The following is a 15,240-nucleotide window of genomic DNA, read 5'->3' as shown; positions in this document are numbered from 1 at the left end:
TAACACGATTCCACTCGAACATTTTAAGTGTACTGTCGCTTGGCGCGGGGTTATGCAGTGTTTACAGTTCACGTTCGACATTACTTGTTCAATTGATTCACGTGTTTTGTTTGTGAAGTGTTATTTGATAGGGAATCTATAAATTTCATCCTTTTTTTTTTCAAATTTAGCTGTTCCCATAAATACTGTATGAATAAAATAAATAAAAATAATGTTTCGCAGTGTGGACTAATAGCGTTTTAAACTCGCGCTCTCTGTTTCCATCACACGAACAGTTGAAACACGTGGGTTGTTTTGAAGCGTCCTCAGTGATTTTTGCAAACTATTTCTCCAGTTTTGTGGTATTAACTGTGTTACATTTACTGAATGATTTCATTATTAGATATGAATGTAACATTTATTTAAACTGTGCTATCTTTTGTGTTAGGCTAACTACTAATTTTTTTTCGATTTCAAGTAATCTGCACCTAACCCTATTTTCTCCATAAGCCCTGTTATTTCTATTGCGCAAATTTCTACAACGCGAGGTTTTACAAGAACACAACTATCGCGTTGTAGCAGAACTGACTGTACGTGTTTTTTTAATCGTTTTCAGTTAAAAAACTGTTACATCACATGTATATTTTACCTAAACTGCGCCTGAATTAATATATTCTCAGAAATAAATAGTAGTTTTGCTGAAACATGATGTATTTCAATGTAAAATAGGATAAAATACATGACAAAAAAAAAAGACTTTACCTAACCTTCCGATGTTCAAGATATGTTACTCGTTTTTTTAATAGTTTTCGGTTAAAATACTGTTCTGTTAGTGATATTCTATTCATACTGTGCTTGATATAATACATTCACGGAAATGTAATATTTTTGCAACTACAATGCTGATGTCAACACAAGCGTGGGGTGACGACGCTCTATGCGTGTGTGTGTGAGGTAGCGGGAGATGTGCAGTGTTCGGTGCCGCGCGCTGAATGGTGCGTGATTTGAATGTACTTCAATTACTTCAATGTACAGAATATTCCTCCGGCGGGGCAATCCGTGTATTTGCGAATCCTTGAATGCTAAACCCGTGTATGTGAAGGGCCGACTGTACTCTTATTTATAAACGTTTTTCTAAGAAAGTACTTTTCACAGCAATACTGTGAAATTGAACTGGCATTGTCTGCTAAGTCTGTTGTTGACTGGAAACAATTCTGCAGTAGGTTCTTTATACACTGGATGGAAACTCAGGAACCTATTGGTGGCCAAATAAAGTATTGAGAGATTGATTAAAGTAAATTTGACAGAGTAAATTCCAACACGGCCACTTAGTGAAGGGTGTCTGGGTGTGGTGGCATCAAGCGTGAATTGGGCCGCACGTTCATTGTGCCGTTTTGAAAAAAAAGAGACGCCGAAACCCGAGTTCCTCCGTGCCAGAAATTTATCCAGCCAGGCACCACGATCTACATGATTGCTGGAAAGCCTAATCCAACTTGGGGCCCTTAGATTATAACCACGAGACCATTAACCACAGCCAAAACATTGTTGACCCTGTTACTGCAGAACACACCAAAACAGTAGAATGGCTGTGAAAGGATATACAGTATAGTCCTGGGTTCTGAGGGCTGGCAACAGGGATTACCACTACAAGCACTACTTCGCTCGCTACCTGTTCTGCCATTCACTAAGACCACAGCACCAGTGGTGAATCCTGACCTAAGATCTTGAGCCTGCTCTCTGTTTTTAAGAGCGGGGAGGGGGTGGTGCTGTACCTAGGTGGTTAACATTAAATACTATTTTGAGATAATATGATAATAAAAGCTTTCAAGGAGGCCTCTGCATGCCATTGTATTATTAACTTAGCCTGCTACCTATTCTCTCTTTTAAATTTAAAATAGCCTAAAAAAGGAAAGGAAAAGTATTTGAAAAAGTGAAATACAGTAAATTAAAAAACAATTTAATTGTATTTTAGTTTATAAAAGTGTACAAAAGTCTTACCTTTCTCCTTCTCCTTGGTTTCTTCTCCCCCTTTCTTTCCCTTTCAGGCTTTCACTTATAAACGAACTCCATCCTCCTATTTTTTTCAATAAATTTTTCAGTCACTTCATCATAAAATGTATGCTTCATTTTCAAGTGCCCAATCAGAGTTTTTTCAATTGACATCAACGCTAAGGATGACAGTCTTTCCTGTCCTCGTGTGCTTCTGCAATAGGTCTTGATCCTTTTTAAAGCAGAAAATGTCCTTTCTGCAGTTGCACTTGTAGCAGGTACATTGACAATCAACTTCGCAAGTTTATACACTTCTGGCATTCCCAGATAGAGTTTAGTTTCATGCATGAGTTTCATCAAATCGAAAACAGGCTTACCTTTGAACTCTGGGGAAACGTAAAGAACACTTAACTCATTCTTCAGCCTTACAGTATCAAAGAAAGATCCATACTGCTTCTCCAAACTTTTCACTGCACTGTCAGGAAACTGCTTACAATGTTTTTTAAAAAAGTTGCTGTTCAGTAAAGAGAAGAAAGAATTCAAGCTGTGTGACTGTCTGGAACCTATCTCTTAGTTGAACTAAAATGTTATCCAAGATTTCATGGAACAGATCTCTGCAGCCTGCTTCTTCTAACTGTTCACTTCTTCTCGGTCTTTTATTTGGGTTTTCATCATTTCTTCCTGGAACACTTTCCTGAAAAATCCTGTCGAAGTCGTCTTCATGAATTTTCTTAATTTTTCCAATCAGCTCTTCAACCTTTTTGGAGCAGTAGGCAATGTCCATTCCTTTTGTTTGAAGAATGTCGAAAAGAACATCCGTGAAAGAAAACACCGAGGAAAAAACATTCAACAGGAAGCGAGTCTGGAATTTCTGGAGGAAATAAAAAAATCCATGGCCCTTTAAAACACAGTCATCGTCCCACTCTGCAGATTGATCAAGTATGTGATGGAAAAATGAGGTCAATTGGTCATAATATTCTTTCATGGTGTTGACCAGTCTTGAAGAAAAATTCCATCTTGTAGGCGCTACTTTGGGTAGTTGTTTCTCAAGAAAAGCTTGAAGGGCAAATGTTCTCTTTGAAGACTTTGAGAAAAATGCTGCTAAACATGAAAGTGTCTGAAAAAATTGTCTACATTTTGTGATGTTTTTTGCTGATTGCTGAAACGTCAGATTTAGCAAATGGCTGTAACAGTGCACAAATATAGCACACGGGTGCAGTTCCTGTACCTTCTTATTTAAACCGTTTTGTTGACCAGCCATAACAGCAGCGCCGTCGTATGTCTGAGCAACAAGTTTTCCCCCACAGTTAAAGTCGCTCAGCAGGTGTTTAACATGCTCCAGTAAGCCTGCTGAGGAATGATCAACGCTGACGTCTGTAAAATGAAGAAATCTTTCTTGAACTTGACAGTTTTGGTCAACAAAACGAAAAACAGAAGAGCCGTGACTTATTGATTATATCAGACGTCTCATCCAAAATCAGTGACACAAAATCAGTTTTCTCAATATCTTCTTTTATTTGCTTCGTGATTAAGTAGCTGATTGCAGCAATCAAATCATTTTGAATGGCGGAAGATGTACCTCGGAAAATAGTTGATTCCTTCAAATGAATTTCTAACATCGGATCGTAATGGCTAATCAGTACAAGTAGCTCTAAGTAATTCCCTTTATTTATAGACGTAGCTGATTCGTTATGGCCTCGAAGAGGAAGTTCTTGTTTTTGCTAGAAAGCATACAGCATTAATTAGTCTTTTCAGGATTTCCCGATTTTTCTAACTTTATCATTGTGCATTTGGTCACTAACGAGTTGTTGTTCATCAAGCTGATGATCAATTCTCGTTCTTCCGAAACTATTAAGTTGCAGAAAACAGTTAATGTGATTAAAAGATTTATCATGCCTAGAAATAGCCAATGACACAGTATTCAAATTATCAAAACCAGTTTTCGACCATACATTGTGATCAGTTGAAAAGAGCAAACACGGCCAGCAGAAGAGTTTGTTTAACTTATTTGAGCCAGTCAACCAATGCGTGCTTTTGTACTGCGTGATATTAAAATGCCTAACATATTCTTTGTTTTTTTCTGTATGCTTCTTTGTAAGTCCTGGAATTCGTGGACACGGTCTACGTTTTCCTACAATTTCAATTTTCTCTGAAATGTTTCTTCTCGAAAATGGCTTTTCCAGCAGTTCCTTAACTAAACAGGTGTCCTCTTCTACCACACTTTCCATCGCAAGTAGAATATTTATAACACTATAAGTCTATAACACTCGGGTAGCAGAAGCACTGCAACACACACGAGCGGAAGAATGTAAACAACACGCATGACCCACACCTACCAATGTGCTTGGGAGAGGAGCTAGCCCCGGCCTCTCTCCTTTACACAGTGCTGTTACTAAGCGCTAGGCTGCATTTTAGAGTATCAATGTAAATTTATTATTTAAGATGAATAAACGAACAAGAGGCTCTGAGTATGCTTAGCATGCTCAGAGGATTCATCACTGCACAGCACAATCCTTCACCATTTCCTCAATTCCATGACTCGCTACTTTCCCCCGTCTTGGCAACAGTAGTTCGCTGACAGCAGGTGTTAGGTTATGCTAGGTTTTATGTCAAAGTTAGGTTAAGTTAGGGTGGCTTGGGTTATATACAGTTGTACCCCACTTAACGCGGTCAATAGAACCCAGAGGGTCCCGTGTTAAGTGAAATCCGCATTAAGTGAACAACAGAACATATGGGATTAATTCCAATAGAAACCGGCCCGACCCCCAAACTCCACTTTTTGAAGACACATAACTATGTTGTAGTAAAAATAACATCTTAATTTTATGATGGTACACGCACACAAGTAATACTTAAGAGAAATAGAGAAATACAGTCGCCAAGTTAATGTCCATTCAAATAATGGACTCAACTCCCTCCCCCTCTCATACTACACTGCTGGCTCTTCCCTCTCTGAGAAATTTTTTGGGGAAAACCACTAAATTTTAATAAATAATACCTCAAACTAAAGTTAGGATAATATAATTGACATTGCTGGATTCCTTGTAAGACCAGGAATATTTTGAATATAAACGTCATATATTTTGCACAAAAGATAACATACTTACTCAGATTAAACATTTTATCTAAAAATTTTATGTCTAATGCAAAATATATGATGTTTATATTCAAAATGATCATCAAATTATAAGAATTCCAGCAATGTAAATTATATTCTGACCGGGTAATTTGTATGAATTTTATGAGCTAAAACAAATATTTTCAGTTAATAAAAAAAAAAAAATATTCTTCACGGGGTAACAGATGGTCGGTCGGTCCCTCCCTCCCCTCCACCCCCCACCAACCGTCCCAAGGAGATGTGTGGGAAAACCAGAATACTTAACTTTTTTGTAATAAATAATACCTCAAACTAAAGTTAGGATAATATAATTGACATTGCTGGATTCCTTGTAAGACCAGGAATATTTTGAATATAAATGTCATATATTTTGCACAAAAGATAACATAGTTACCCAGAGAAAAAATGTTATCTAAAATTTGTATGTCTAATGCAAAATATATGATGTTTATATTCAAAATGATCACCAAATTATAAGAATTCCAGCAATGTAAATTATATTCTGACCGGGTAATTTGTATGAATTTTATGAGCTAAAACAAATATCTTCAGTTAATAAAAAAAAAAAAATTCTTCACAGGGTAACAGATGGTCGGTCGGTCCCTCCCTCCCCCCCCACCCACCCCCACCAACCGTCCCAAGGAGCTGTTGCTGAAACTGTGACAGAACCTGAAGTTGATGTGGAAGCTGCTTATGATGCTGAATTTGATGGTGTAGATAAAGTTGGTGGTTTAGGCCTTCGAATAATAAAGCTGTCGAAAGAACCTTGCACAGCTGCTTTCTTTTCTCATTATACATCTTTATGTAGAGGTCATTTGCGTTTATTTAAATTTTAATGCTTCGTTCTGTTAATGGTTCCACTTCAGAAAATATGTTCATTGCTTGCTCCATATAATATCCACAGACCTCTCACCTTTTTCATATCGTTTTAACACATCTAGTTTCTCGACTAAGCTTATACACTTTCTATTAGCTTTTGAACCAACACTACCATCACTTTCTCTCTTGCTCAAGTTGAATAGGGATGCAAAAATGCTGTAAGAAACCTGAGAAAGTTTTTCTCCTGTTCCTGTTCCAGATGCGTGAATACATAAGGCCCGCCAAGCTCCAACTGTTGTTTACCACTCATTAGCCAGGCAGCTTCTTTGCTCAAGGCGCTCTTCATTTTTTTTTACGGTACAGGTTGTACCTCTAGTCCGGCAACCTCGGGACCTGACCGGTGCCGGACCATGGAAATTTCCGGACCTTGGAAATTCACCCGTTTCCTGGATAGATAGTGACTTGTGCTTACGCTTGGAAGCACTAGCACCACTTTCTCTGCTTCATGGTGTCTCTGAAGACATATTGAAGGGTTAGATGTCGTACAGTAGCTTCTCAAATTTCGCGAGTTTTTAATTCAACGTTTTTTTATTGGAACACAAAAAAAAATTAAAAATTTTGACAGCGGAAACTCGAATTTCGAGGAGTTTGAACGGCTCACCAACGTTCAGATGTGCACAATCGTGTAAACAGCGTCATTTCTCTTATGTACAAAGGATTCATTATTGTTTATTACTGAATGTCTTTTTGATTGAATTAATGTTCATGTGTGCAAAATGAGCAATGCAATTCATTAATAATACGTAGAATATTAAAACACACGAGGAGACGAGACGGCTTTGTTTTCGTTGTTTACAAAACCAGTGACTGACTGGTTCTACATATAAAACTGAAGAAAATAAGACCCTGATTGTAGCTGTAGTAAAATTAATGTAAAAAAATTAATATGGTTGTTTGAAGTAATGTTATTTAATGTTAATAAATGGAACAATATAAGTAGCTAACCATTATTGGTAAAGAAAAAAAGTGAGACTGCGCGTATGTAAGTGCGCACATGTGTAAACATATCGTCATTACTCTACATAAGAATATGAAAGCAACATTTATTTACTGCTCGTATATATTGAAGGGTTAAATGTTGTACTCTGTATGTACAAGCAGAGAGAGAGAGAGCAGCCGAACTGCCGGATGTAAACAAACCTTAATTTCCCGCGGCTTTGTTGTTGTTTTTTTTACGGGGATTAGCCCACCCGGGCATAGGTCACTGACCCACATTGGGGCCTGATGGGCGAAAATTTAATACTCCTGTAATAATAATAATAATAATTCAGATAAGTTATATAAAAAAAAAGCTGCCTATCTACCGGACCACGGGAGCTTCCGGACCACAGAATGCCGGACTAGAGAGGTACAACCTGTACCGGTAATTTTTTTTTTTATAATACATATCGGGATTTAGTTATTATTTATATGAAAGTGTAATTTTATTTAGTTTTATTATATTTTGGTCGTAATTACGAATGAAATAAGGACGTAAATTGAATTGGGTTCTAAATTAACTAGGGTTTTATATATGAAAAGTTGTTGGTCGAACTGTTGTTATCGGATGCTTTACTGTATAGAGTATTGTATTTACATGCATAAAACCATATGTTTTCCCCTATAAAAGCTCATTAAAATCACTTTCAATAAATGTACAGTATGATGAAACATGCTAAAAAAATTCCCACAATATATCCGTGTAAAATAGGGGTGTGTCTTATATGCCGGCAAATACGGTACTTGTTTTAACCCACAATAAGGCATACTAAGACAAATTACATAACAGTAATAATACATTGTGCAAAAACTAACATTTTAAAGATCAGTATCATATTAAAATATTACACGGCCATCAGCAGAGGCTGGAAATATGCCTGCGAACAACTTTATATTTCCCGCCTCTGCTTTACATTGCTTATGTAAGGCTTATTATGCTGCTTTATATATCTGCTTTATTTTCTTCCTTGACAATGTCCAATACAGAGATATCCTGTACAGTATATCAAGGGTAGATGGGAGTATTTGGAAGGTGGCTGGTCTCTATCCCCCAGAATTTGTTAAGTTCTTATGGGATTGTTTGTTTTGATAACCGTTGATTCACTAACCAACAACTTTTCCTGGTCCCTGTGTGGGTCGGTTATTGGGGTGTGCCTGTACTGTAAATGAGGTTGTGTGTTTTTTGTTTTTTCTGGAAGATTTATTATTTTATGATAATGTTTTATTAACCGGGTACCAAATAAGTCTGAAAACTGTAATATGAGAATTATGGTGAAATTGCATACTGCAATGTTGTGTTACAGGGGTCACAGGCTCCTCCTGCCAGCCATGCCCTACCCCCACTTCTCTCACACACAACTCACTTCCCACATTACAGGGGTCACAGGCTCCACCTGCCAGCCATGCCCTACCCCCACTTCTCTCACACACAACTCACTTCCCACTCTTCATTTGTCTTACTTTATAATTAATTTTATTTATTTCTCAGTCACAATTGATCATTGAAATGATATGTCCATAAATTTTATGGTTTCCTATGTAACAAAGGCACTTTACATCCTTCTAACAGCTGCCTGTGTGTTATGGTGATTTATTGACTGTATTTTCCCATACAGATTATACCCCTACACTCTTATGTTTTATTATTATATCTTTAGTGATATCTCCATTAGCTGGATCAATTGGTGCAGAGCACTTCTGGGAATGAGAGATTTCCGGGTTACGAGACGACTCTCAAAGGCCGAAAAAAATTCCTCATTCCCAGAATTTTGCGGTAACGGAAGATATTCTCTGAATTTCCAGAAAATGCGCCTGATTTTCATCTCTCAAACCTGGGGGAAAAAACTCCCCCATCCCCGAAAATTTTATCTTAAGTTTCCGGAAGTGTTCCCAAAGCCGGAAATTTCGGCTTTGGGAATGATTTTCCGAGAAAATTTAAATTCCGGCTATCAGAGAGTTCCGGGTTTGAGGGATTCCCGATATGGAGATAACCCGACTCTCACACCCTCTCTCACTACATCCTCACTTGCCCTATGACCTCCTCCTACAGGTCCCCAGCCGTTACCAACACCTCTTCCCTCCCAGACCAGTGATCCCTCCTCCTAGTCACAGGCCTGTCATTTGACATTATTAGGGACCTGCCACACTTTGCCATAAACAGATAAAATGTACCGGGAACTTTCCCCCCACACACTCATCATTCTCTCACTTTATGTAACTTGACAGAACCTATGACCCTTCAGGCTTTTACGCCCTTAATGTACGAGTCATAAAGGCAAGTATGAACTTTTCATACTTCCCTGTTGGGCGCTGTAAACGCTTCTGCGCTTCACCTTGCACAGGATGTAAGGGGGTGCCCAATAAACTAGCCCCCTCGGGGGCAAATCTGAATCTGATATGGAGATATTACTGTATTACTGTACAGTATACCTTATTCTCCTTATTCATAAGGTAGACTAGCACATTGGAATGACTTTACAAATTCTGTGGTTGCTTACATCATATAACAATGGCATTAGTGCACGGTCGTGTCAGAGGTGATTGATGTATTTTAGCGTGCTGGAATCTAAACACTTGTAGGGCACTTTCATTACTTATTATGATTATTTTTACATTATAATAGATGTCTTTGACGCTGTTTATGTGTCAGATTTGGGTAAACACAGACTTACCTAGTATAAAAGAGTGGATGATGCAGATGACAATGACGTACAGTATACGGTAGCTGTGTGAGACACTTGACATATAATGAAATTTTGTTCCTGTATTTGTTAGTGGCATTTATGTGAATGGCACATACTGGTACAGAGTAGCTACAGTATAGCAATGACCCCTGTACTGTACAGGAGGGGGGATGACCAGCACAAGGAAGGAAGGGTTACAATAAATCACTCAAAACAGAAATCAGGCGCCAAATTTAAAGATTATGGCGGTGAAAGTTCCTGATTATATAGATGGTCACCATCATTGTTGAACAATAGGCACTCATCTTCTATTTACAGTTGTCATTGTTTAAGGGTTAAATTGTTTTGTATTATTAGTCTGATGTTATATATATCTAGATATATTTTACAAATTAAAGTTGTTTTCTGCCTCCCAGCTAACTGCTGGGAGGCATTTTATGCTTTGGGTCTCCCTCAGAGTGGCTACCTCTCTTGTACAGTACATTATATTTAATCATGTGTGTTTTATTTCAGTGTTGGGGTGGTGAAATGACTGAAACTACGGGACCACACACAATACACTTGGTGTCCAAAGGAGAAGAGGCTCCCAAAACTGGGGACTCCTTTCATGTCCAGTATATATATGATTGTATTGACAAGGAGCGACTCTTATTAATTGATAAATACAGGTTAGTAGTGTTTGCCTTTATGTTCAGTAGTGTATAGGGAGAAGGAGCCAGGGGGTCGAGCAGATACAGCGCTTGGCTCCTGTTCCGGGGATCGGTGGTTCGATTCCCGGGCGCTCCCAGTTCATCCAGCTGTAAATGGGTACCTGAGTTTATAACTTGGGGAAGTGAATGCAGTCGAGTGCAGTACCGGCCATGCTGCCTCCTTGTGTACTGAAGGCTTAGTATACAGTGTGTTGTGTCCACTCTGTCTTTAACAGGCAGTCATGCCTATGGGACCCACTTTCACTTTTTTCACTGTACCGTACTCTAGTATAAAGTACATACTGTACTCTTTAATGGTGCTCAATATATACTGTAAGTTATCCTATATGGTCATTATATAAGATTGTATGTAAACTATGTATCTTATGTTACCAGTATAGTAAACATCCAGACTTAATGGACGTGTAGGTGTTTGGGAATGTACAATATATGTCCATTTATTAATGTGTTACTTGTGTTGACAATAAAATAACTTTATGAACACATCTCCACTATTGATAATAAATGGTGCTTTCTTTTCTTCTTCTCACCATTACCCAGTGAGGTAACTGCTTCTCTTTTTGATATTTTCACAATAAAATAACAGCTCAAAGGCACAAAATAAACACAAATGATAAAGTGAATATGTCTGGCTGTAAACAGTCGGGTGCATTCGGCTCAGGTCAGCTGGGTGACCAACGTACAGTATAAGTGTGTTTTGATTCTTGGTAATGTATCTATATTATGTGTAAGTATAAACATGGTGCTTATCTACCAAGATGGGTGGTGGCACAGAGTGGCACTGCTTAAAGCATTCTGTTGTGTCTTGTGATACACATTTATGTCAAGTGGCAGGTCTTTTTGTCATTTTTGTTATACGGTGACACGACGGCTAACATCATGCCACATTCATGTAAATACAAGCAACATAGCCGTGCAGCCAATCATATTGTAAAAGACATTACTCTGCGACAGCCACCCAACTCAGTAACACACCTTTTATAGCCTCCTGTTCAAAGTTACCAATAGACTCTAACTTTTCTACCAACAAATTTGACATCCTCTCAAACTTGTCTGGAGATATGAGTATTACTCTACTTACAAGGGAGTGAGAAACACAGTCTATTAGATCACTGTTGGGCCATCAAGCTAATGACTCATCTTTTACCTCTACCAGAGTGACTACTAGACAGTACAATAAACCCTTGAAAGTCCGGACAATTTGGGGGAAACGGGGTCTGGACTTGCCGATTGTCTGGGGTCCTCAACCATGACCTTTAAATTTGTATTATAATGTGCAAAAAATGTCATGTGTGTTTCCTTGTACATTTTCTTTTTATTTTGAAGTCAAATTACAAATTACTGTATGCACGTAAATCACTGTAGGTGCGCGAGATCTAGGTATATGCTGATAACCACAGCAGCAGCATTATTGATATTAAAACCCATCATAAGAGGCTAATCATACAAGAATATAATAAACAAACGAGGCACGACCCCCGTCCTCCTCCACGTTTACACAAGTGTCATCTACCTATTAGCTCTCATTAGGCCTATAACAGTCTGATTAAACCAAAGTACAGTATCTCCATTGAAGACTAGTGTACATATAAATTTTGATAATAAACAAGTTAATTTATTGTATAAAATATTTTTTTTAATAAACTACTACAGTATTGTATATTACTTTTGTCTTTATTCAAGACATTATACTTGAGGTCATGAGACCCACTAATTCCCCACCCTGACAATGGATGACCTGACAATACATCAGGTCAGTAATATGAGACCACTGTTCCCCCACCCCAGCATCACTCATAAGGAGAGAAGAGTTTATATACAATGGGTGACCTGCTATTGCATCAGGTCAGGTCAGTAACACGAGAGAATGAGGAGAAAATAACTTTTTCCCCAGACATAATGTTTCCTTCTTATCTCTGTTTTCTATTTATTCTTATTAATTAAACATTTATGGAGGGCAAAGGAAGCAGAGAGGCAGGGTGTGTGATGGAGGGAGGGAGGGAGGGAGGGAGTACAGTGAGGTGGGTGGGAGGGTTGATGCAGTCAGCCCACACACACACACACGGGTCGCTTGTCCTCCCTTGTATCTGAGTGTATGCGCCTCGCAAGCCTGTAGCATATAATTTTTTTTCATACGCTTATTCACCCAGACTTTAGATAAACTATTCAGCATTATTTGGGTAAAAAAAAATGTGTTTCCTGCTTATTGAACTGATCTTATCCAGTAGTATCAACAAGAGATGGTGGACTGGAGTAGCTGTTGGCTTGATCACCAGTTTGTTTTTATCTATTCATTATATTGTCATCTGATCAGCTTCTTATGGTGTATGTTTCACCATTAATAATACAGTATATAAAATATTAATTATTAGAGAGAAAAATAAATTTGTAATTTGACTTCAAAACAATGAAGACAGATGGACTGTGCCAGGTGTGTGTGTGTGCACACAGGGTGGTGTAATGCATCTAATATGGCAGCATTATGTTAGTGTTAGGGTGCAAGCACTGTTTGCTTTCTTTCGATTTCGGCTACTTCCGTTGGCTAGCCCTCGTGGCGAACAGGGAATCAACTTGCATAAGTCTTCCCCTGCCTGTACACAGCCTCCTCACCATCAAGACTCCTCGTGGCAACACACAACCCAAGGCTAGACCAGCAGAGGATCTTTGAGCAGCGATGGGCCCCACAGGAACGGTGCATAGGCCCACTGGCATGTGGAAACGTCCTGGCGCCTACCAACCATTGCATTGCTGCCTTGTGGATTAACCTAGGGAGTAACCTCTCCCTCTCCCCAGTCGTTGCAACACTTGTACCACTTGATCAGGAAAAGGGAGAGCCAAGATGTGTGGTTGCAGCCAGTGCTCCTGCCTCACCACATAAATCAACTCACACGCAGCCATCACCCAGCTCATCATACTTCTTATCATCATCAAAACCCCTATACCCCCAAATGTCCTATGGCAACAGACAAGTGGCGACGGGGACAGGCAGAGATGACTGCCGGGAGTCTCTAGTCACAACTCTCCACATGGGCGGCATAAATAAGATGGTCATTTATGCACTGGGATCTAGGCAGCAGTGTAATCCGGTTCTGTCTGTGTGAATGAGCAGCCCTCTTGAGGAGCCATTCTGCTCACCCCACATGGGGAGGGGGGTAGAAAAGGTGCCCTAAACATAGCCTGCCTAAAGAACCAACCTGATTGGGCAACTACTCTTTTTTGGTCGCTGCATGGAATGTCAGGACCCTTGTGGATACTGGCACAAATGAGCGTCCTGAAAGAAGAACTGCCCTTATGGCAAAAGAGCTGGCTAGGTATAACATCTATATAGCAGCCATTAGTGAATCCCGTCTCCCATACAAGGGTCAACCCACAGAATGGGGGTCTGGCTGTACCTTCTGGTAGGTTAAGCCTACTGCGGAGAGAAACCGCATTCATGGAGTTGGCTTTGCCATCTGTCAACGCATCATACACAGGCTAACTGAAATGCCTATTGGGATCAAAGATCGTCTCAGGACTCTCCAAGTCCCACTGAATCACTCGCATCACCCCTTCTTCATCAGTTCATACTCCCTATCACTGGATGCAGAGGATGTTATCAAGGAGGCCTTTTATGCTGACCTTGACAGAGTGCTAACCTCTATCCCAAGAGAAGATAAGGTTGTGCTCCTAGGTGACTTCAATGCCAGAGTTGCTGACATTTGGCTGGGAATCATAGGAAGAAATGGACTAGGCAAGAGTACTCCCAACGGCCTACTCCTCAGCAAGTTTGCTGCACACAACCTCACTATCACCAATACCTTGTTTAGGCAGGCCGACAAGTTCAAGGGTTCGTGGCAACATCCACGATTCAAACACTGGCATCTCATTGTCAGAGAAAGAGATCGCCGAGATGTCTGCATCGCCCGAGCCATGCGTGGCTCAGACCTCTGCTACACTGATCATCGGCCCGTCAGAGCCAAGCTCTCACTTCACGTCGCCCCAAAACGACGAAGGCAACAAGCCTCCAGAAGAGGTTTTGATACTAAGCATCTGGATGATCCAGTGGTAGCACATGCTTTCAGAGAGCAGCTCGAACATGGGCTGATAAACAACCTGAGAATTTACAACCCAAATCCCAGTGCTGAATGGGGTATTCTCGACCCTCATGACAAAAGCCTACAGATCGAAAGAATGCAGCAGGACTGGTTTGATGAAAATGACCCGGCAATTAATGTACTCATCGATGATAAATGTGCTGCTTTAACTGACTGGCAGAACAACCCTCAGTCTCGGGCCAAAGCTGATACCTTCCGCAAGAAGAATGCGGCGGTTAAGCGCAAACGTCGCAATCTAAAGAATGACTGGTTTAAAGTAAAGCATGTGAAATGTAAAATTATTGCAGATCAATACAAGATGGGCGAATTTTTTGATTACACTAAAACATTTTATGGACCAATCACTCATGACACCTTTCAGCACTGGAAAGAGCACTACCATTTGCTCCTCAACCAAAACTCCGATGTGGATGTCCTGACTACCCAGCAGGTCTCTCAGCATCCAGAGTTGACTCACCTCAGCTATCCTCCATCCCTGGATGAGGTAACTACTGCCATCAAACAGATGAAGAATAACAAAGCCTCAGAGCCTGATGGAATTCCAGCCGAGGTGTATAAAGCAGGAGGACCTCTGCTTACCAGCTGTCTCCACTCTCTCCTGGAGAATATATGGGAAAGGAGGAAATCCCCCAAGCTCTTAAAGACGCCTCCATGGTCAATATTTATAAGAAGAAGGGAGACCGGTCAGACTGTGGCAACTACCGCGGGATCTCGCTGCTGTCCGTAGCTGGCAAGATTATCGCCCGAGTCCTCCTTAATAGACTTCTTCCTGAGGCGGAAAACTTCCTTCCAGAATCTCAATGTTGCTT

At 39.9% G+C, this 15,240-nt stretch overlaps 1 protein-coding gene across 1 annotated transcript in view; it reads left to right on the top strand.

Annotated features, from left to right (window-relative positions):
* LOC121869004 overlaps nucleotides 1–15,240 on the top strand; it is a 53,536-nt gene that overhangs the window by 5,153 nt on the left and 33,143 nt on the right. Inside the window, exon 2 of the mRNA XM_042370066.1 lies at nucleotides 10,141–10,295. Within this exon, the coding sequence (XP_042226000.1) occupies nucleotides 10,141–10,295 (155 nt within the window). The remainder of the gene's footprint in view (nucleotides 1–10,140; nucleotides 10,296–15,240) is intronic.

This window comes from Homarus americanus, unplaced genomic scaffold (assembly GCF_018991925.1).
Source record: "Homarus americanus isolate GMGI-L3 unplaced genomic scaffold, GMGI_Hamer_2.0 scaffold24694, whole genome shotgun sequence".
Taxonomy (NCBI): Eukaryota; Metazoa; Arthropoda; class Malacostraca; order Decapoda; family Nephropidae; genus Homarus; species Homarus americanus.
This window is presented reverse-complemented; position numbering and strand designations above follow the sequence as displayed.